Raw genomic sequence first — 23776 nt, 5'->3', positions numbered from 1 at the left:
TTAGCCATGTTTCCGTTAGTGCGACGACCGATGCAGAGCATGAATCGATTAGTGAGGAAAGAGGCACGCTTTTGGGCACTACACTTCGGATATTAGTAAACAAAAAACTCGTAGTCATGTTCGTATTAAGATGTACGCGTGAGAAAAAATGCTGATTAGCCCTAGTAGTTGGGCGAAAAACTGCAGAGTGTCAATGGCTGTCGCTATTGCACGGTTTTGAAACAGGCTGAGAAACACGTACAGCGCATTCAGCTTCAGTGTCCCAGAAATACGTGTCATTGTTAATAGTAAGTTTGTTAAAGTTAAGGCGCACGCGGTCACCATCTTTCTTTACCGTTTTAGAGAACTGCCACAGCTTACGTCGGATATCTCGAACAGCTTCTGAGTAGTCACGGGAAACGCTGAATGTCGTGTTTTTCAGCTTGAAGCCGTTGGCCATGACTGTTTCAACTTCCTTTTCGTTGAACAGCTTAACAATGATAGGCCTTGGTTTAACAGGTGAAAAACGGCCTATGCGGTGCGCCCTAGCTATGGTGGATACGGATATGCCAAGTTTGTTAGTACAAAATTCACGGGCGAGACGCTCGGAGACGTCCCATGCTTCAGATTTGTTCGTATCGCTAATACCGTAAAAAAGAACATTAGAGCGGCGTGAGCGGTTTTCCAGGTCGTCTATTTTTTCTTGCATTTTTGAAATGTCAAGTTGAAAGGAAGTAGAAGCCCCGGGTGATGCTATCGCCTGGCTTTTTGACTCTAGTTCTTCGACACGTTTAGTTAGAGCCTGTAAATCATTCTGCAGTGAAAGATGAATCTGTAAAATTTTGTTAACGCTTTCAAGTAGGTTATTGTTACTGGCCTCAAGCCGCTGTACTGTGTTGAACACACTTTCAAGCTTCTCTTCTTGGGCCTTAGTCATCGGCCCAGGATTCATCTCAATATCGCCTCCAAGAACCAAAAGACGCCACATGTGCATTGAAACCGCTCGGAAACGCTTCAAAACATGAGGGGGCCACGACACCGCTAACAGACAGACATCATTGCTGCGGTAGCAACTTCACTCATAGTAACTGACCTGGAAGAACATGATGGGTGAGTGACACGGCATTGAATCAGCGATGCCGTGGCCCGTGTCTCCGCTGGAATCACCGCGCTTTAAAGGTTCCGGGTCAGCTGACAGCGTAGTACGTTGCCAGACGAAGAAGAGCGTCGTCACCAGAAGTGGCGGCTCGTCCAGCGGCTGAATCCGGGATAGGCCGTCTTCGGTTGGGAAAGCGGCAGCAGCATCAGCAGAGTAGACCGGCGGCAGGGTTGACGCAACGGCCGATAAACAGCTATTCACAGCCAGCAGCACTATCTGGAAGAACATGATGGGTGAGTGACACGGCATTGAATCAGCGATGCCGTGGCCCGTGTCTCCGCTGGAATCACCGCGCTTTAAAGGTTCCGGGTCAGCTGACAGCGTAGTACGTTGCCAGACGAAGAAGAGCGTCGTCACCAGAAGTGGCGGCTCGTCCAGCGGCTGAATCCGGGAGAGGCCGTCTTCGGTTGGGAAAGCGGCAGCAGCATCAGCAGAGTAGACCGGCGGCAGGGTTGACGCAACGGCCGATAAACAGCTATTCACAGCCAGCAGCACTATCTGGAAGAACATGATGGGTGAGTGACACGGCATTGAATCAGCGATGCCGTGGCCCCTGTGAGTTGACCTTCCTGCCGGTCAGGGACTTTATTAGGCGCCAGTCCAGGGGGCCCTTGGAGCGGTTCTCGATGGTGGCGCAAAGGCTCCCCCAGCTCTGGCTCCTTCTGCGCCTGGCCTGTCGTCTGCAGCGGGCATCCGCTCTCCGGTGTTCTGTCCAGTGCTCTGCATTGCCCGTCCGGATTGCTCGGCGCTCCACGCGTCGCCTGGACGCACGGAGGTTGAGCAGGAGCAGATCCGGGGCAGGGGTATCGGGTAGAGCAGAGCACTGGACTGTGGCTGCCTGGGCGCACTCCATGATGGCACTCAGGAGGTCACAGCCATCTTCCAACTCACTGCAGCGCTTCCTGAACAGGGACCAGTCTGTGACGTGGTATGTTCGTGACCTCGGCCTTCTCCCACACCCAGGGGTGATCAAGATGGGGAAGTGATCAGAGCCCCAAGTTTCGGGAGTTGTATCCCAGTCATAGGAGCACTGCTCGGTGGTAAGGGAGAGGTCGATGGCTGTGCTCACCCCACGGCGGACGTACGTGGGTCCTCCTTTGTTGAGTACCACCAGGCCTGCTCGGCTGATGGCGTTGCGGAGGTCCCTGCCTCGGCGGGTGCACCTGCGGCTGCCCCAGTCGGTGTGGTGGGCGTTGAAATCACCGCACAGGACTGCATGTCCGCCGAGGCATGCTGCAAGCCGCACCAGGCTGGAGGGGTCCGACTGTTGTCCAGGACGAACATAGACACTCGCCACGGTCGTGTCCTGTCTGTCAAGGCGTACCGTGACAGCACAGCACTCCATGGCGCCGCCTACGACGTCCGAGACTGGGGTCACCGAGTGGGCCAGGCTGCTGCGGACGTAGATGGCAGTCCTCGGCTTCCCCTTCTTGTGGGCACCCTCCAGGCAGGGAGCGTCCGTGCAGCTCTGCGTCGAGCGGGTGGTGGCGCCAGAGTAGCCCGTGTAGCCCGGCAGCCGCAGGTCCTCGGCCACAGTGTACACCTCCTGCAGTGCGAAGACGTCGAAATCACACTGCAGGAGGTGCGCGCACAGCTCTGCATGCCGCCGCCGCAGCGAGTTGGTGTTCCATTGGAGAACACTCGGGCGGCGACGGCATTTCCCAGCTGTGGCTGGTGAGGGATCAGCCATGCTGGTTGACTGTGGTCGGGACTGCCACTGCCTGCAGGCAGATGGCTCGGAGGGGGCTCTCAGCGGGCAGCATCTCCCCGATGGCCTTCAGGGCGAGCTGCAGGCTGGCAATGATCTGGTCCCGAGGGTCCGGGCCAGGCATTGCCAGTGATGCTGGGGCTGTGGAGGGCTCGGTCCCAGGAGTGGCAGGCGGCTGGCGTCGATGCTTCCGTGGGGCCGGTGTGGGGGGCCGTCCGGGGGGGGGCTGCCTTCTGCTGGGGCGCCTGTGGGAGGCCGGCAAGTGCTTGTGCATACGACAGGCCCTGCACAGGCGTTGAGGCGGCCTTTGCTTGCAGGGTCTCCTCCAGCACACCAGCACGGACTGCACGGCGGGATAGGGGAGCAGGGGCAGTTGCCAAAATGGTGGCCACCCTGGGTTCCTCCTGCCACCTGGGGCAGGCAGTATTTACGGGGTGGTGGCCGCCGCAGTTGCGGCAGTGGGCCGCGTTGGGGCAGCTCTCTCTCAGCTCGTGAGACCTCCCACAATGACGGCAGCTGGATGGCGAGTCGCAAGAGGTAGCCACGTGCCCAAAGCGGCCACACTGCTGGCACTGCAGTGGACGCGGTCTGGACGGCCGCACCCTGAACCGGAGCTTGTAGAGGCTCACATGCTCAGGGGGAACCGGCCCCGCGAACCGGATCGTGATGGTGTCCGCCTCCCTGGTAGCAGCCAGCACTGGGACTCCCGACCCGATGGCCCCCTGCAGGTCTGCGTCTGCGGGGATGCCGTCGGCGCCGTGGATGAATCCAGTGCTCCTGCCTCGCTCGGCAGGCTGCCGGGCAGTCACCGGAATCCTCCGGATCTCCGTAGTGGCCAGCAGCTCCTCCAAGCACCTCGGGGTGGTGGCGTCGGCGGCCACGATGTTGCGCCTGTGATTTACTCTCACAGCGGCAACACCCGGCCGCGCTGAGAGCCCCCCCGCATAAGAGAGGCGTGGTGCTCCTCGGAAGGTGCCACCCACCCCGGATGGGCGGAAGAGGGCCGTGCCAATGACGGCGGGGTCCACCGGGATGTCAGCACTCGCTGGTGCCCTTGCGCGACGGCGATCGGCCCTGGACAGCACCAGCTGGAAGCCCTCAGCTGGTGGTGCATGGGTGGATGGGGCCTCCTGTGCAGCCTTTGCTGTGGGTGTGAATGGGCCCGCCAGAGAGGGCCTCGGGGCCGGAGGAGCAGCAGGGGGGGAAGCCCGTTTGGGGGCAGAGCTTTTCCCCGCCTTCTTCTGCTTCTTCTTGTTTTTTCCCTCCTGCCTCGGTAGAGTGGGGCGGGGGGGATCCCTTAGGAACTTCGCCGCTGGGTGGGCGAGGCCGTGCTGCGTCGGACCGGCTGGAGCTGAGTCTGCTCGGGGATCGTGCGCGAGCATCAACGGCACAGACTCGGGCGCGTCACGAGTATCCGCCGTAGCAGACGACGCAGCAGGGCTCGCACCAGCCTCGCCGGCAGCCGGAGGAGCCGCCGTGTTGATGGGCGCGCCCTCCCTCGGGGAGAGCGCGAAGGAGGCAGCGGACGACTCGCCGGGCGTCCGAGGGGCGGCGCCGGCGCTCGAGGGGAGCAGGAGAGCCGACGCAGCCGGCGGATCGGCGGGGGCGCCGTCTCGTGCTCGTGCCGCGGGCGGTGACGAGGAGGCGGCCCACTCCCCCGGGCGCCGGAAGAAGGCGTCGCCGTCGTCCCTGCTCTCCGGGCAAGGTGGGGCGGTCGGCGGCGGCGGATGATGATGATAAGTGGTTCTTGAGGGAAAGGGAAAGGTTGACGCTATCTTCTGCAGCCCTTGAGGGAGCACGGCTCAGCGCCAACGGGGAGGGGTAAGTGGGAGCGAAAGAAGGGATAGAGTGGAGTCACCATGGCTGGGCGAAGCAAAACCGGCAGGCATAGGCGGCACGTATCAGGCCGAGATGGAAGGCCTTGGTGTGCTGCAGAGTCTGCAGGGGTGTTGTGCCGGGCCTGTTAGGCCCGGGATGGGATGGGAGGCCGCCGGCGGATGCTTGCGGCGACAGGTTTGCTCCTCCTCCTCGCTCTCTGCTTCGCGCGTGCGTTTGCGCGAGGAGGAGGAGTCCATGGCCTCCTCGTGGTCCGAAGGGGGCAGCGGGGCGGCGCTGGCCAAGTCTGCAATGGCGGCGTCTTGCTCCGCGGGGAGAAGGCTCGCCTGGGGGGAAGGCACCGCCGGCGCCACGTGTTTCTCGGTGACGGCGGCCGCGGCGGCAGCTGCTTGGGTGGTGGTGGCCTGTTTCTTTATCCACGCGTCCACGATCTCGGCGGCGCGCACCTCTAGTTCGCCTCGCTCACGCGACGCTTGTAGCGTCACGGGCACAAGGGTCGCCAGAGACGCGCTCGCACTTCGACGATGGCCCGCGCAAGCGGGCGCTCTCCTGGCCTGCGGAAGCCCTCCATGCCGCTCGGCTCCGCAGTCAACACGTGAACCGCGCGTCACAGGGGGCAAACACACTACACGCACGTCGCGCGCACAGCACCGACCACGCGATGAGCGCACGAGGCGGCACAGCCGGGGACGCGGCACAGATGTCGGGTTGGGCACGCCACTCGCGGAGCACAACACTGAAGCAAATCCACTCGTCGCACGATGCAATCCCGCAGGGAACACACGAGGTTGCGCGTTGGGACGCGCAAATCGTGCGCGGCTGCAGGACACGTCGCCGACGATGGTGAGCCACGCGGCTCGTGCAGCACACGCCGGGGCGATGTGCAGGCACGACCGCACGGGAGAAGAGCTAGGCGCGACTGGCGAGGCGAGGTCGTCGTAGCGAGACGCAACACAACCTCTCTCTTCGACAGTCCCTTTCACGGGGCCAGTCAAGTTCAAGTCGAGGAGCGTTTATGAATACGGGGGGTATACTCTCTCAGTAGTCATGTGATGGCGTCGGCAAACGCGGTGCACGTTCCGGCATGTGTAAATGGCTGCGTAAGACGCTGTGGCCGCTCCCCCTTACTAGAGAGTACTGCACGTTTCTAACGCGTTTGTGCTAGCGTCCCCTTAAGCGAGAGATCCGATGATTCCCTCCGGAGCTTCGCCCACTCATCATCATTCACCCCGTGGATATACTGTGATTTTTTTTGTGAGGGGGAGGATAGATCCTGCGGTTGAATCGTTGGATCTCGAGTCGGTCGCAGTAATTTGATGGCAGGGGCACAAAGGTAAAGGGTGGGGATTGATGGTGGTGGTGGTGGTAAAACTTTATTTCCCAAAGAAGGGGTCCTGAAGGACACTCGGCTAGGCGCCAGGTGTAGAGGGCACCTCCCACGTCGGCACAGAGAGCCCGAAGCTCTCCGCCACCTCGTGGGCCTTCTGGACCGCCCAAAGTTGGTCGTGTAGTGAACCACTTTTTAGCACTATGTCCCAATGTTCCTTGTTCTTGGCGTAATCGTCACTCGATGCACAACCACACAGCATATGGTTCAAGTCAACACGTTCACTGCATTGTTCACGCACATGTCCGTCGAAGTCTGGGTCGATGTGCTTCATGCGCCAGGGGTTGGGGTAAGAGTTCGTTTGGAGCAAGCGTAGCGTGACTGATTGGCTGCGCGTTAATTTCTTATCCGGGAGGGGGAACTCTCGTCTGCTTAGATAAAAGTGTTTAGTGAGCGCGTTGTAAGTGAATAATGGATCCCTGTACTCGATATGCGGGGTAGCGGGGGAAACCGGAGGGCGCGGTCGATGAGTCCTCGCGCCGCCTCGTGTGCGATCTCGTTGAGATTCCGCAGGCCGCCCCCTAGGCTGCCCATGTGTGCCGGGAACCAAATGACGGAGTGATCGGTGATATTACTTCCGCCTAAGGTTCGTAGCGTCGTCTTGTCTATCGCGCCCTTGGCGAAAGCTCGAGTGGCTGCTCTAGAGTCGCTGTATACAGTTGTGAAGCTCGAGTCTTTGAGCGCTAGTGCTATCGCTGCTTGTTCAGCTACATCTGGCTTCTTAGTGTAAAGCGTGAGTGAGTTACGCGTTCGCCTGTGTCCATCGATTACTGCTACCGAGTAGGCGCGCTTTCCCGGTATGTACGCAGCATCCACGAAAGCTGTCTGGTCGGGAAACCTTGTCGCGTCTGCCGCGAGTGCTCTGGCGCGGGCGAGTCTTCTTCCTTGATTGTGGATCGGGTGTACGTTTCTTGGGAAGGGGAGCACTTTAATTGCTTCTCGCATGACTTTAGGTAACTGCAAGACGTTGTACCTTTCCGCTATGGTGTTCAGGCTGAGCTTGACGAGAATCTCTCTGCCCGCTTTGGTGCCTGATAGGCGTGCGATCTGTGCCGTGTGCTGAGCCTCGATGATTTCGGCAAGGGTATTGTGCACTTCTAGCTGTAAGAGTAGATCAGTGGAGGCATTATCGGGGAGCCCCAACGCTGTCTTGAAAGCTCGTCGTATGTGTACTTCGAGCCTTTTCCGGTGTTCTTTTTTCCAGTTGAGCATCGCAGCCACGTATGTGATGTGACAGAGTACAAAAGCGTGGACCATTCTAATGGCGCTGTCCTCGCTCAGTCCCCTGTGCCTATTCATGATGCGCCGAAACATTCGGATCGCGTTCGCAATCTTGATCTTGATGCTGTCCAGCATCACCCAGTTGGAGCCGTTACTTTGGATGATTAGTCCTAGGAGTCGTATTTTGTCAACCGTATGTATGCGATTTCCGTCCCTGTCATAGCCGGTCTGCGCCAGTCGTTGGACGGGCACCCTGGTCTTGGGGGATGGTAGATGAGTAGCTCGGATTTTCTGGAAGAGCAGCGAAGTCCCATTGGGGTGAGATGGGCTTCAGTAACCGAGATGGCTGCTTGCATGCGAGATTCTAATTCCGCATCACTGCCACCAGTGCTCCAGATGGTGACATCGTCTGCGTATATGGTGTGCTCCACGTCGGCAATTTCACCCAGTGCGCGAGAGAGCTTTGTCATCGCCAAGTTAAATAAGAATGGCGAAAGTACCGAGCCTTGCGGTGTTCCCTTATCGCCCAGTTCAAAGATCTCCGAGATGTGCTCGCCTATACGGAGAGTGGCCGTTCGATCCTCCAGAAACGCCTTGACGTAGCGGTAGAAACGTGTTCCGAGATTGTGTTCAGATAAGGCTTTGAGAATGGCTTGATATTGGATGTTGTCAAAAGCTTGCTCCACGTCAAGTCCTAGTAGCGCCTTGGTGTCTCGTGTGGGGCAATCCAGCAGACTTTTCTTGATTCTTAGCATAGCGTCTTGCGTTGAGAGACCCGGCCTATAGCCGATCACATTGTAGGGGAAGTACTCCATTCCCTCTACGTATTCTGATAGTCGGTTCAGGATGACGTGTTCGGCTAGTTTTCCAAGGCATGACGTTAGTGAGATCGACCTCAGGTTTGGTAGCCCCAGCGGCTTGCCCGGTTTTGGGATGAGGACCGTGTTGGCATGCTTCCACTCTGCAGGTAGATGGCCGGTTTTCCAGGCTTCGTTGATTTGTTGTGTTAAGAACATGACCGATGTGTCGTCTAAATTTCGGAGAGTCCGATTTGTGATAAAATCGGGGCCTGCTGCAGAGTTACTGTTGAGGTTGTGAATAGCGAAGCGTACTTCGCTTTCTGTGAAGTCCGCATCTAGCTCCGAGTTTGGGAGACCGTCGTAGTTCTTCCTTTGTAAGCTATGAGATTGCCCCGATTTAAGCGGTAAGTACCGTTTGGCAAGGTCTTCTATAAGTGCTTCGGCAGTACTGCTTTGCTTCGCGTGGTGTACTAACTTGCTTAGCCTGATCCGTTGCATAGTTTTGGACTTTGTTCCGTTTTCGTCGAGGAGGTGTTTTATGAGCCTCCACCCACTCCCTTTGCGTATTTGCCCGTTGAAGGAGTTACAGACTTCGTCCCATTGTTGTCGGGAGAGAACCACGCAGTATTCTTCAATGGTCTTGTTGAGTTCGGCGAGTTTCCTTCGTAGTCTTCTGTTGAAACGTTGACCCTTCCACCTGGCTAGTATGGATTGTTTGGCTTCGAGTAGATTCGCTAGCCGAATGTCCATTCTCTCTACCTTAACGTCCGTGGTAATCGTTCGTTCCGAGGCTACGATGTCTGCTTTGAGCTGTTTGGTCCAACTAGTTATCGTATGTTTCGTGTTTGCTCCTGTTGAGTTGGATGGCTGCGTCCGTATTGCACGAAATTTGTCCCAATCGATTAGTTTGTACTCCCTTTGCTTTCTTCCCGCGAGCTCTGCATCAATTCGGAGAATATAGTGGTCACTGCCAAGGTCTATGCCCGAGTTGTGCCAGGCACATTTCTCTACGCCCCGGACGAAGTGACGTCCGGTGTGGTGTCTCGACATGTGGAAGTGCCACATCTAGTTGGGGTTTCTGGGTCTGTGATCAGCGTGAAGTCGAGATTGGAGGCTGTCGTGTGAAGACGATCTCCCTTGCTAGAGGGATACGCGTAGCCCCACGCCTGGTGTGGGGCGTTAAAATCCCCACCTACAATCAGCGGACTATCTTTGGCGAGGCGTGCGATCTTGCCCAGTATGCCTCTGAATGCTTGCCTCGTGTCCTTAGGGCTGCTGTACAGATTAGTGAGAAAAATGCTTTGCTTGTTCCCTACGTGGTCATTTGGTATGATCTCGATCGTGAGGTCTTCTAGATAGCAGGCTGTGTTGCGGATTTCATGCCCAATGTACCGGATCTTCTTTCCAATCAGAATAGCTACGCCTCTGCCTTGCTCGTTTCTGTGGGCTTCGGCTTTATATCCCGTAAGGGCCAGTTCAGTTATGAGTGTTTCTTGTAGCAAGACGACGTGTGGCTTCTCGGTTTCTGATTTGACCATCTGCAGGAGGACCGCCTTTTTTGAGGCGATCCCCCTGCAGTTACATTGCCAGATGCGGAGATTTCGTGTCTTATTTGTCATTGCCATGTTGGCTGTTGTAGCCCCCTTCACTTGCAGTGAAACCGTGATGTGGTGGGCCTTGCGCACCGACGTGTTGTGAACTCATCCTCTCCAGGGACGGTACTACAGTGTTGTTTAGATACATTTCCATTTTCTGAACTCGCGTGCTAAATATGTCCATTTTCTCGTTCATTCGCACCAAGCTCTCGTGCATGAGCCTCATGTTCTCGCTCATGGCGTCATTGGCGTCCTTAACGTCTGATCGCACGGCCATTCGCGGTTGCGTTACAGCTCGCTTCTTAGGAGGCGGGCATTCGCGTTCTCCCTGTCTCGCAATCTCAACTGGCTGGGGAGTTTCGATGTCGGTTGGTGGTCCGGGAGTGCTCGTTGACCTGCTGATGTTTGCTTTACGTATTTCAGTTAATTCGAGTGTTAGCTTAGTATAAGCGGCTTTTAGCTCTCTTAGTTCTGTTCTAACATAGCTATCCGCTCTTTATCTGGGTTGCGGGTCTCACTTTCCTTTGGAGTGGTCGTCGTAGCTCCTCTGACTTTGTCTGCCCACGTGCCGTCGCCTCCGTTGTTCTTTCCACCGAAGTGCACCTGTGACCTTGAACGACTCCTGCTTGCCCTCGCAGGTGTGTGGGTCCTCGATCGAGAGCGTGAGCGGCTGCGTCCCGGCGTCTTCGACGTAGATCGGCCTCGTTCCGCGTGTTGCTTTTCTTCTTCGACTAGCTGTGCCTTCTCTTGTTGCTCCAGTCGTTCTCGTTGTCGTCGTGCGCGTACTACGTATGGAATGAGATAGCGGTTCTTACACACCTTGTCCGCTGTCGCGTGCAAGCCCCCGCACAGCTTGCATTTCGGATGGCACACATGGGATGAGTTGGGGTTAGGAAGTCCACAGCCCCTGCATTCGGTGGAGCCCGGCTCGGGGCAAACGTCCACACGATGTCCGAGTTTGCCGCATATGTAGCATATGTCCACTTGTTTGCGATATAAGGAGCAGGGTACCAGTGTTGGTCCATATCTTACGAAGTTTGGGACGCGAAGTCCATCAAACACAATGATCACTGATCCTGAGTTCTTGATTCTTTTCGCCGCTAGTGCCAAGGGGTTGCGGTCATTCACGATGTTTCTTTCAAATGTCCTGTGATCGTCGGCAGTGTCGATGTATCTGATTACCCCCTTGCAGGTGTCACTTGGGGCAGTTTCGTAAGCGCTGACTGCGTACTCTTTTCCAGCTATTCGGATAGCCCTTACGTCCGCATACTTGTCTGCATTTTCTCGAAAGGGCGTGCTCGCCACCATGATATTCTGCGTAATATTGGGACATATAATGTCCTCCGTGGTCTGCTCTGGATTAAGTTCTACTGCTGCCATGAGGGCTTTACTCACTGAGGTCGGTCCCATCTTTTGTATGTTCAAGCCGCCCTTTGGGCGAAGCAGTATCTTGATGTTGTCTTGCGGTAGGGGTGGCATGCGTGAGGCTCTAATCACCCGGTTCATAATGTTAGGAGGCGTGCGAGAAGACCTCATCTGCCCGCCGCTTGTATGTTGTGCTTGCTGTGGCGCAGTTGTTTCGGCGCGTTCCTTCTTTTTCGTTTTCCGGCTGATAACTTTCCAGCCCGTCTTGTCCTCTTGCTCATTAGGTATTGCTGAAGTAGTCGGAGTTGCTGGTAACTCCTCCGCAGAGCTATCCATTTCTTCGCTGGAAGTCGCCATTCTCTCCGTGTCGCGCCCGGCGCGAAGGGCGGGTGGCGTCTCGCCGAGCTCCCGCGTTCCGACCGGCGCGCGGCGAACGCGTCGGCTGAGCCTAGCGTCTGGTGTGCACGCCTAGGGTCAGTTCGGTAGCGGCGTGGACGCGGTAGAAAAGTTCTCGTAGATTCGTCAAAAATGGTGCCCTACCTCCAAATCGGGTATCCACGGTTTCCTTGGAACTTCACGAAACTGTTGGTGCAAGAACTTCGGTGAAATTGGATAGAAATCGCTGCGGAATCATGTGAAGATAACGGAGCCGATAGGAGCACGTCCACAGACCTCGGCGACCGCAGCGCCCTCTTCGTGGGGATTGATCAGACGATTGGTTTTGCCCCGCTCGGTTAATTAGCGCCCGAGCTAAGGCGTTTGCCCTTTCGTTCCCCTCCAGTCCCGCGTGACCCGGCGTCCGCGTGATTTGATGGGATTCTTGCAGCCTCGGGCCTAGAACTTGAGCCGCCAGCATCGGTGTTTGTCCGTTGGTAAAGTTGCGGCAGGCCTGTTGCGAGTCGGTAACGACATGAACTTCCCTGCACACCCTGTCATGTTGCTTTATTACTAGGGCCGCGGCTATGGTCTCAGCCGCAGTTGGGGTCTCTGACGTCCACGTACGTTACGCACGGGTCACCCTTGAATTGTCGGCGCTGTCTGAGCTTTACGCACCGCCCTTGTTATTTTATCTTTAGCTATTGCAAAAGCAGTGCTGCGTTGCCCATCAGAATTCCCACTTGAAAAAAATTGGCTGATCCCGCATACTATATGAGGGATGAACGGAGTAACTTTTTTTGTTGTTGATGATCACGGAAATTTTAGAACGGCTCGAACTCAACTAAAATGGCAACCTTGCGTTGAATTCTTTCACTTGCTCCCCCACGGTGATTCTTTTGCCGCTCCTTCTCTTTTCTGCAGTCAACGTCTTCATTTGTTGCCTCTTGTTCTGCTTGTATGTTCGCGAACATACATGGTGGCACATACCCATAGTTGCGGATTGACCAGGAAGGAGCACATAGCCGCTGGCACACACCGAGTCGTCGAAGTTGTTGTCAACTCTGCAATGCAGCAGCCATGAGTCAACGACTCACAAAGTGGGGTACAAAGGCAAAGGAATCTTCTGTTAAAAATCATGGAGTTAATAGAGAAAGAGAACCTAGATGACGAAGCTGATGATCCGAGATACTTCTTAATCAAATTATGGCAAACAAGCTTGCTTATGGAAGTGAAGTAAAATTCGGCACGATTCGCACACCAGAAGTAGCCCAAAATGTTTTGGACAAAACAGAGCGCGAAGCAATGCTAACAATCACGCCAACTGCAATTGCTTTTACAGTGTAAGCTGTTATGGGCTAATTCCAATAGCCGTTTCGGTTCGCGATGGTGTCCGCCGCCGCTGCCGCCACTGCCTCCGCCGCCGCCGTTGGCGACCGTAACCGCTATCGCCGGAAATGCGAAAAAAGTACCCGGTTCACGCCGGGATCGCACCCGCGCCCGCTGCATAGGAGCCAGATACTCTACCACTGAGGCACGCAAGCGCTTGCTCTCGGGCTGCGGAAAAATGCCCATAAACTCTCCCTATAGGCCCACACGACCCGAGCCTCCACCAGTGTGGTGGCGCCATCTAGGTAAGGCGCCTGCAAACGCGTGCGCACGCACAGACGACCAGATGCGATTCAGACGAGGCGCGCAATCGACGCGAATCCTATGTGAGATGTGCGCCACGTATTCTGGATCCCTCTTCGGTACACGTTACGGCGTATCCTCGCAAGGTACGAACCGCTGCTGAAGAAGCGAATCGTAGAGTTACGTGCGCGGCTACAACCAGGCGTCATCGGGCTCAGCAGACTGCTATGCAGACAGCATTACAAGCCGCAGTTCGCCGTCGACGCTGGACGGAAATTTCAGGTCGTTCTCGTCAAAACGAGGCGAAGAGACTTTGTTGCGAATACCCTGGTGTGCGTGGTGCCGAAATTGGAGCTACTCTTGAGCCACTGCACCAGCGTACGCTGTGACTCTGCTACGTGTGCCGCGAAGGCCGGTTAATTTCTTTAGTGCTTAGCATTTATCGGGTGCTCCACAAATTTGCCGGGAGCTATCTATCTATCTATTCATTTTACCGTTTTCGCGCCAACCTGGGCCACTGGGTAGAGCAAGGTCGAATGGTTAGAGAGTATGCTGCTGTGTTCAAGGAACAAGTTTTGAACTCTACCGTGCGACCAACTTCAATCGCAAAGTAGGTGGCAATGTGTACATATACGCCGCTCTTCAGCGGAGCTATTTCCTGCCGACGTGGCTCAATGTAGACAGGGACCGGATAAGTACCGCTTTCAATCAAATTCTTATCTGAAGCTGGGCGAAATTGACCCTGCGTCACAAGGGTGTATCAAGGACAACAATGCGCCTTTTTAAGGTGGTAGGCCACACAGAAAATTTTTTTCTTTAAATCGGAGGCCAGGATTTCAATGATTTTTTTCCCTAAATAAGCATGTTTTTTTTTCAAGTTAATCAACTATTTAAAGTGCAGAAAATCTCATTTTATTTTTTGGGCAGGTAATTTTTGTCATAAATAATGGTAAAAGTTCTAGTTGCGCCACCAATGATAAGTAACTATTGAATTGCTGAATTATGTAAAGCTTCGGCATTTATTTAGCTGATTGTGGTACCTACGCAATGAGCAAGGATATATACAATGCGATAAGTATTAAGATTGTTTTTCACGAAAAGCTAAGCAACGTGAAATAATTGCCAATTTGCACCAATTCATTTACAAAATGAGCTCAAAATGCAAAAATGTTGCATCAGCTTTATTTCTTCTAGTTCATTGCAGAAATATCTATGTGAGCAATGATTACGCAAAATTTCATGTCAACATATTAATTCAAAAAAGTTATCAAAATTTGGCTTACATAAGGTGGAGCAAAATCTTGTTTTTAGAAAAATTTAAACAAATCTTCAAACCATGTGTAAACTCCCAAATACAACACAGAGGCCACCAGCTTCATAGCTGGAGGCCCCACGAGATGCACTAGAGTCTCCTTTTGCTCCCGTGGCTGCTCGGCGACAATATAAAATTAAAAAAAAGTATTTTGAATACGACGATTTTATATTCGATTCATGGGGGCCGCCATCTTGGGCTGTTACACAAACAATTTCTTAGTTTTATGAGAAGTTCATTCACGTAACATGGTCATGAAACACTGAACATACTTATACAACTATTTTCACGCTTGCGAATCGACTGTAGTATCGTAAACTTCAATGTTGAAGGCAGAATACAGAAGCGTTATCAGCCCAATATGGCGGCACCTAAACGCTTATGTAGAAGGAGAAATAGTACTGACTCTTGGTTTCGGAAAGCGAGGGTATGGGTTGGAAAACTCGCTTTAACTCCCAAACTAATCGTGATATGAAGATTGTTTTTGCAAAAAGTTAGTGAATGTTTGGGCATACATAAAATGTAAAAGCAAAAAATGAATTTCCTGCAAAAAAATTACTTTTGTAGCTGGCCTGCCATCTTAACAAGCTACGCGAGAAATACGGTCGCTACGTACCGCTATTTATAGAACGTCTTTCACGGCAATGCTTTAGCGAGCTGCGTCAAGAATGCCCTGTATATGTCTTCAATGAAGCTCTCGCCAACTCTGCATGTGGCACTGAGTGTGCGGCAATGTAGGGAATATTGTGCTCATAATTTGCGCTTGCCGGCGCATCACACTTCTCGTCTCGGAGATTACACGTGGACTTCTCGGCAGCGCCAGTAGTTGGCGCAGTGTGTTTACAAGCAAGCACGACAGAGGAGCCCATCTGTCGCATGGCGCGTTTCGGACGTTCACCACGCAGCGGCGCTCAAAGCATTTCAGAGGCCATCCGCAGGTTTCGCGGCGGCGCCGACAGATGGCGCCGGGTGTACTCAAGGAGCACGAAAGCGAAGTGCATTGCACGCCTCGTAACTCGTTTTGGCGGTGGCAATACGTTCTGTCCGATATGTAATTCTAAACGCATTAGCGTCAACAGACATCGTGAGATCAGTTATACAGATTTCTTTCTTTTACATTTACTGGCTTACTATATGGCTTTGACTTTTGGTCTGGTTCAGCTGACATTCACGCGCGAATACAAATATAGACTTTTATTTTGGTTGGCCCCTTCTGGTAACACGAACATCTAGTTAGACGTGCAGATTTGAATACACAGTTAGAGTTCTTAACGGGAATCTACTGTGAGACGCTGGAAATGCTGTGAGGGATAACAAGATGGCATATGCATTTTCTGGCTTAATTTACAGTGGCAGTTTCAAGAACCCTGTACCATTGAGCACTTCTATATGTTTGTAATGATGAAAATGCAGGGCGCTGGTGTGGCGACACTCTCGATGCTTGGCTACCAACTGTGGCACATGGCTCAAACTATCAAAACAGGAACAAGAGCTGCAAGGCTTCCAGTATCTCTTAACTACTGCCCTGGAAATCAAAGTAGCGCATTTTCACCACTTAACTATACCTCTACAATGCCAAACCTTGAGTAAGTAAACGAGAACGTCAATACTCGGTCGCGTACTTAACTAAATGTATTCGGGAGTTTTCTTTTTAAAGTAAAGAAAGCGTTAATTTACTTCCTGCAGGCTAAGTTACTATTTGGCAGCAAGTTATCAAGCAGTAAGAGTAGGCGAAGGAAACACTCGGCAGAATGTGGCTCTATCTGCTTTAATAACTTTGTAAAATAATGAAGAAGTGAAAATGCAGAAGCTGCCAAGAGAAAGGCAATGCTGTTGCAGAATAGCTGTGCTAAAATTCACTCATTTATGACATACTATAGGATATTTCTAGAGGGACCGAGGTTAGGTCCACTATAACAATGCGTGAGTCGACGAGCGAAAGAACAAGGAACTGTTCAGGCCGATGGCAGGAGCAGAAGCCATATTTTATTCTTGTATTTGTCTAACAAGCAGCACGCAGCACGGGTAACGAGGCACATGCGCATGCCCATGCACCTGAGCACGCCTTAAATAAAAAGGCGGCCGATGAAGATGACGATGGCTGCCAGAGTGCTCCTCTTCCCCCCTCCCTTTTAGGAAACGCGCAGCGATGCACGGGCGCCCAAGAAACGGCTTTTGGTGTCCGGGGGTCGGCTAAATGCTCTGTTTCCACGGTGGTAAAGTGGTCGAAAACGCATAATTGTCGCAATGCTGTTCGGGGGAAACATTAGCCACCAGGAGGCCGTCGAGATATGCAATTACGAAGGGAAGTCCCCGGGTTACGTCGTGATGAACCTCTGGAACGTCCGAGCAGCGTTGCTCAACCCGAACGGCATGCGAACGTACTCGAAAAGCCCGAATGGTGTTACAATTGCAGTCTTAGGGTATGTCCACTGGCTCAACCGGAATCGAGTGGTAGGCCTTTAACAAATCTATCTTGCTGAATATCACCGCTCCCGCTGTGTTGGCAGAGAAGTCGTGAATGTGGGGCAGAAGATAGCGATCAAGGATGGTGCGCGCCCTGAGTGCACGGTAATCGCCGAACGGGCGCCAATCCCCGGGGTCACGCTTGGGAACCATGTGGAGAGCTGACGACCAACTGCTCCACGAAGGACGGATGATGCCCAGTTGCAGCATGTGGTTCAATTTTCTTTTGGTGAATGCAAGGTGGACCCCAGCGAGGTGGCTGGGTCGGCAAAACACTGGAGGGCCAGTAGGGGCAACGTGATGCGTGATGTTGTGACGTACTGGCAGCTCAACGTTGGAGGGTTTCGTGATGAGAGGGAAATCTGACAAAATTGAGGCGCACATAGGTGATGGTAATCGGAGACGCCGTTCCAGTGATTAATGTCGTAGGCGTGAGGATGCGTTGTATAGACATACTGGTCGTCGTGTCCACGAGTCGACGAGCGCGGAGCTCAACAATGACGCGCAGTAGGTCAGAAAATCAGCAGTCAACATGGCCATGCGTAGGTCTGCAACGACGAATACCCAACGGAAGGTGCGTCGGATATAGAAGTCGACGGTAAGAGAGCGCTGACGATATATGTTGCTAGCAGAGCTATTGGCTGCTTGAAGGGGCGCAGTTTTCTCAGAGCGCTGCCAGTCTAGTCACACGGCAGGAACGACGCTGACCTCTGCACCTGTATCCACGAGAAATTGATGTACGGCAATCCTGTCAGCGACGTAGAACACGCGGCTTGTCGTACGGCAGGAATCACTGGCCGCGATCAGTGACTCTGCGGTATGTTTCCCTGCCAGCCGCAAGGAGAAGGGCACTGATGTGCGCTGGCACCGAAGTTGCTCTATTACCAGCAGTATACGCGGCGACGAGGGCTTGAACAAGAGCTAGACCTAGGAGACAATCTGGAATGGGAATCGCGATCTCATCTACGAGAATGGGACGGTGGCCGTAGTACATTAGCATCGGCACGGTCATCGATCAGTTGCTCAAGGCAAGACTGCCAGGCTGCGAGTTGCGACAGCGGAACGGGAGATGCCGTCGCCACAGTAGCTCTTGCTGAATAGTTAACGACGCTATCGGCCAGCTCCACCAACTTGTCGAGGGACAGGTCGCCTGGTGCGGTAGCCAAGGCAATAACCATATCCTGCGGCAGGCGCTGAAGGAACAGTTCTCGCAGCAGCGGGCTGTTTGCGTCCAGCCTAATGTCACTGAGAAGCCGCCGCATGCGACGTAAAAGTTAAGACGGCCACCGAGCTCTTCCTCGTTGAGAAGCTGCTGAAGACGCCTGCGCACAGACACAGACGTGGGGTGCAGCATTGTCGTTTTCGGGTGGTAATAGGGGATGTTCTCGTGGGGCGCGTCCACAACGTCGTAGAACGCCGCAATAATACAGAGTGCGGAGACAGCGTGGTATGACTTCGCTTGTTGCGAAGTAATGCACTGAAGGGTGAAGATGGCCTCCACATGTCTAAAACAGGCTGCAGGATTCTGTGGCAGATGGCAGATGAATCTGCACCGTGGCGATGCCCTCGGCGCCGATCGCCGTTCTGTCGTTCGTGGTCCCTTCCATGATGTGGTGCACGCCTTGCGATCACGTCCGGGTCACCACGTTATAGGGAGCAAAGTTAGGTTCACTATAATAATGCGGGCGTCGGCGAGTGAAAGAGCAAGGAACCGTTCAGGCCGTTGGCACCAGCAGGATAAGCTATATTTTATTATTGTTCCCTGCAGCACCAGGAATGAGGCCCATGCGCATGCCCATGCACCTGAGCGCGCCATAAATAAATAGGCGGCCAATGAAGATGACGATGGCCGCTACATTTCCTTGTGCTTTCTATACGTGGCAATATATGTGGAAGTTTCCCCAGGCTGTGTGCTTGTAGGAGTGAAAGTGGTGTATAAAAAGTCCGCACTGTGGGCATATACTATTCGTTTTTCTGGAACAGTATGCCCACCATAAGGTTCAAGCGATACATTTTAACAGCAAATAATAGACTGTATTGTCTGAGCCTGATGAGGATAATTTAGCTCGGTAAGTACAATTAAAAGATGTACCGGGCGAAGACAAGTCTTTCTCGGCATTCACTAAACCAAGGATTGATGTTAAAATAAATTTTATGTTACACGGAGCGTATGCAGACTTTAATTTTTTCGCTGGGGTCATATTTATTTTGTTACAAAATAAATTCCTTTGAGAAAGAAGGATCAAATTTAGAACATTAAATCAGCCATAAGAAATCAAGCTAACATTTTTGTCACCCGATCCTACCCGAACATCTGAAACGGATGCAACTTGATTAGGTGATGCGCTATGAATCATGTCGATAGTCTTTCAGTGTGTGAGGGTGAGTGACAAATGAGCCTATTTTGCGTAACATAGAAAATAATGCACCATGGTTTGAAATAATGCAGCATAATTTCATAATTCGCACCAGTTTAGAGAACAGGGGAAGCTGCATTGCATCAAAGTTGTCCGTTTGCAAATTAATTTGTTTTTTTTTATTTCACGTATTTCTAGAAATTCTTGTAAATACTGAGGCCTAAGTTATCCCTTTTTGAAGACTCAATGGAAAATTCCTTTTTTTTTCTTGATTTAAGGGAACTTTATTTTTCAGTCCGCTTACATCCTACTTTGATATAAATATGCTGCGCGTCCCGCGCTAAAGTGCGGTCCTAATTCTGTCAATAATGTATTTGTCAAGCCGTAGCTACCGGTAAAAACGAAATTGAGAGCATTCAGAAAGGAAAACACTCTTAGGCATTTTTGTGTGGTTTTTAATGCAGATCAGAAGAAATTTTCTTCATCTTTCGCTTGTCACACTTCTGGAGCAGTTTCTTCGCTTTCATCGGAACTATCGTGATTGCCGTATTTACAAGTGTGGTTACAGGTAAAAGAAAGTGTTGACTTTTGTTTCCTTTTTTGTTCGTTCGGTGGGGTGCGTTGTTGGACAGCAACGTTTTGATTGACGGAGTGATCCGTGAAACAATAGTTCAGTGTGTTCGGTAGTGTAAATTATTGACGATAGTGTTGTAGTGTCTGATGCCCATAACGGAACAACGCCCGTGTCCTGTGCACTGGGGGCAAGTAAAGATCCCCTGGTGGTCAATATTATTTCGGAGCCTGCTACTACGGCGTGCCGCATTATCAAATCTGTGGTTTTGGGGCATAAAAACCCAGAATTCGTTCAATTAAGTTATTAGAACGCAACGCTTAAATATTGAAAAAAAAATTTCCTTCGCCCATGAGGGATGTGACTGCTTTCACCTCACCGCCCGGAAGGCCGGACGACATCGAGTTTGCAGGTTCAGAAGGGCGCTCGCTTGCAGTGAGGCGCAAGCGGTGAGGTCACTGATGGGCATCTGCTAAGGGCGTGACAGTTGCGCTCTTCTTTCGGTCTGTTTCGTGTTTCTGCGTGAAACTGGCCCGCAATTATTACGTTCTAAATATTAGCTGTGTCAAGTGTATTGCCATTCAGCTAATATATATGAGCTCCTTGGTTGGCACGCTTCAAGTCTTCATTGGAATCAGTCCCAAGTCTTTGTTTTAGTTTCATGAGATTAGATTAATTTACATAGTGAATTGACCTTTTGCTGCTATAAATCATTTTCAGTTTTATATCTCTGTGATAAAAGCAATTGAGAGGTAATCATTTATTTATCAATTTTGCTTTTTTAAGCAATTTCGAACGCATTTCAAGAAACGCTTAGTGTAGGCCGGATGTACGCAGCAAATGTGAAGGCCCGAAAATGTCACTGATTTTGGAATTCATATAATGAGCTCCGGTTACTTTCAAATTCAGTGCATGTGAAATTTTAAAGCAATAAAGGAAGCACTGAAACAATCGCATGATATTCGGAAGGTATTCCAAACATGAGGTATAAGGAACTCGACGGTGTCTTGAAGACGGTTTGTGGAGATATATAAGGCGAAGTAGTAGTCTCCGAAAACATTACTTACAACATATAGATTACAGACATGCAGCAGTGATGTGTGTGCACCTGCTGTGGGAGCTCACTTCGTATATAGACCAGCTACAGCACAGGCCGTCATAAATGTATTGTTGTGCTGCCCTCACATTCAGTGCAGGCAAAAAAAAAGTAATTGTTCCCGCAAATGGTGTTATTGTTCCGCGAACGCGACGGGGTAAACAGTAAAGAACAATGGTTTAGGTGCTGAACAGTGAAGAAAAAGAGAATAATTAATGAACCTGTGTTTCTTGTCTGCTGTATGCCAATTTCTTTCAAGGATATATATACTCGTATTTATTATCCCTTTATGGTACAGGCGAAATTAAGCATAAAAAGGACAAAAAACTATCCAATGACGCCTTAGTGCGAATTTGGCAGAAGATCAGGAGCTATGCTTCAAAAGAGGAACCTCATGTGAGTAACAAATATCTAATTACGTCTTCATCGAATCACCCCCACTAACCTCAGCGCTTCTTATTTTTCAGATTACAGAATATAGCTGCGAAGAAAATTGCGTGCCTAAACCAGAAGGCGAAAGCCTCGTGATGCATGACCGGCCAGCTTGCACAAATAAGCAATTGCCGGCAAACTCACAGAATTCTATATTACTTGCTGTATAGAAGCGCAAATAAAGGTTTACTTTCCAAACGAAGATAATTTGGATAGTCAGCTAGAAACTGACGCTTTGTTTATACGCCAGCAAGTCACTTCTTCCAAACAACAAATACGCACACAGGCAGATGTCAATTGTTGCCGGTAGGCCTCTAACCTAAAATTGGGAACCTCTTAGTCAAAAATAAAGAGATAGGGACGCGCAGAACATAGGAAGGGGCACAACTCAGTTGGCACTTTAATGTCATCTGAGATGTACCTCTTCTTAATATTATTGATAATTAATTTTAATGCTATCAAAAAAACTTCTAATGCAAAATTAAGTTATAATGCTGCTTCCCAGCTGGGTCAACGCGCACGGTACGCGGTGGAGTTTTTTGTCACTGCTGCGCTAGTTAACATCAGCAATATTACAGAAGTTGTCGTGTGTTAGTAAGGAGGTCTGCTGCTCGCCAAAAAAGTCCCCGTCATGAGTGCTGTAATTTCTACACTAATTTGTATAAATCGTCTCAAGTCATCCGGACAGCGTCACTACAAAGAAGAAACCTATAAGCTTGCCTGTGTTATTGTGTCGCCGTAAATTCGCTCGGCTAAATCTTTTTCTTCAAATCTACCGTAACAATTCAGTTCAAAGACGCTTTTTCATCCCCCTTGCAGCATGTAAGCCGGAAGCGATCACTATTACAAGGTACGTTTACTCTCTTGGCCCTCCGATGTCTTTAGCGACTCTTTTGTCCTGGGAAGAACCGTCGCATGCAGCCACCTTCCCACTAGCGTTGCCGCCGTAAGCGATGCTCAACAATTCAGATGGCCTTGCAGAATGCTGTGTAACTTCTTTTTTGCTATCACTAACTGCACTTGATTTTTATTTTATACAGCCATTTCTGTAAGTCCTTCGGGCCGTCGGAGTATCTGAATGAGATAACTTGTAGTGAGCAAGAGGGTCACGAACTATTGAGAGAGAACGACGACGTCCGGCAGCCCGGAGAGCGCGAGACATCGACCGACGCTCTTCGGCCAAGGCTGTTGTTACGTAGCCCCTGCTTGTAAATAAACCCCCATACAGTTTGGTGGAAAGGTGCTGGGTAGTCTCCTAGTCTCCCAACCTGGCACTACGACGCCGTATCCTGCCTCTAGCGACAGCGATGGCGGACGAAACCACCACCCAAGGCCTCTCTCAGACTCAACCTACCGCCTGTCTTGGCGTGCTGCCTCAGCGTCACCCACCGATATTCAGCGGGACTGACGACCAAGACGTCGAAGACTGGTTGGCAACTTACCAGAGGGTGAGCGCAGTCAACAAATAACACAATGCGACTAGGCTGACCAATGTCGTATTTTACTTTACCGGCGTCGCCAGTCTCTGGCTCCGCAATCACGAAGCGGAGATTCATAACTGGTCCTCGTTCAAGACCACTTTTTGGGAAATCCTCGGCCGCCCCGCGGCACGCAAGCTCCGTGCAGAACAGCGACTTCGTGAACGTGCTCAACAACCCGGTGAGAACTTCACCAGTTATATTGAAGACCGCGTCGACTTGTGTAAGCGTATCAACCCGTCGATGCACGCGTCGGATAAGATCAAGCAAATCCTAAAAGGAATAGCCGATGACGCATTTCAAATGTTATTGGCCAAATACCCACAAATCATCGCATATGTTGTCAGCTTGTGCCAGAGCTTCGACTAATTGCGCAAGCAAGGAGCCCAAACTCGACGCCCTCTGGAAAAGAACGACTCGATCGCGGCCTCGACTCTGGGTCACCAGAATGCAGTGTTGATTCAGGTCAAGCAGTTCGTGCGTGAAGAGGTCGCCAGACATCTCTCCGCGCCCGAGCCAGCACAGGCACAACATCTGGCCCCAGTCATACCACAAGTTATCCAGGAAGAGGTCACTGACGCTTTGCCTTTCGCTCGTACACCACCTCCGGAGTCTGCACCCTTGACGTACGCGCAAGTCGTCGGTGCCGGGTCGCACGCATCGTCAGCTTACATATTCTATGTGACGGCAGCCGTTCGACTACCACCTGTTCTTTTCAGCCGACCAGTCCCCGTGTTTTCAAATCCATGGCGCAGTGCGGACAATCGCCCTATATGCTATTCTTGGGGTTATGCAGGACATGTGGCACGCTTCTGTCGCCGTCGCCTTCCTGTTCAAATAGACGCCATGCGACCATCTGCGTACGATCCTATATGCTTTAATGGCACAGCGCGGCTACAACAATCCTATTCGCCCGTGCGCCTGCCGTCCGCTACCCACCGATCTCCGTCCCCTCGACGTCGCTCCCTGTCTCCTATGCGCCGTCGGCCCCGCCCTTCTGACGCGCA

General features: G+C 52.0%; 1 protein-coding gene across 5 annotated transcripts in view; it reads left to right on the top strand.

Annotated features, from left to right (window-relative positions):
* The window catches only part of LOC119454413 (sodium-coupled monocarboxylate transporter 1-like), a 245678-nt gene extending 224198 nt beyond the window's left edge, over positions 1–21480 (top strand). For all 5 annotated transcript variants that reach the window (XM_049668461.1, XM_049668459.1, XM_049668458.1 and 2 more), the window contains exons 8-11: positions 15783–15955; positions 19657–19760; positions 21158–21255; positions 21327–21480. In XM_049668461.1, the coding sequence (XP_049524418.1) occupies positions 15783–15955; positions 19657–19760; positions 21158–21255; positions 21327–21461 (510 nt within the window). In that variant the 3' untranslated portion in view covers positions 21462–21480. The remainder of the gene's footprint in view (positions 1–15782; positions 15956–19656; positions 19761–21157; positions 21256–21326) is intronic.
* Positions 21481–23776: the final 2296 nt, after the last annotated feature.

Source organism: Dermacentor silvarum, chromosome 5 (assembly GCF_013339745.2).
Source record: "Dermacentor silvarum isolate Dsil-2018 chromosome 5, BIME_Dsil_1.4, whole genome shotgun sequence".
Classification (NCBI taxonomy): Eukaryota; Metazoa; Arthropoda; class Arachnida; order Ixodida; family Ixodidae; genus Dermacentor; species Dermacentor silvarum.
This window is presented reverse-complemented; position numbering and strand designations above follow the sequence as displayed.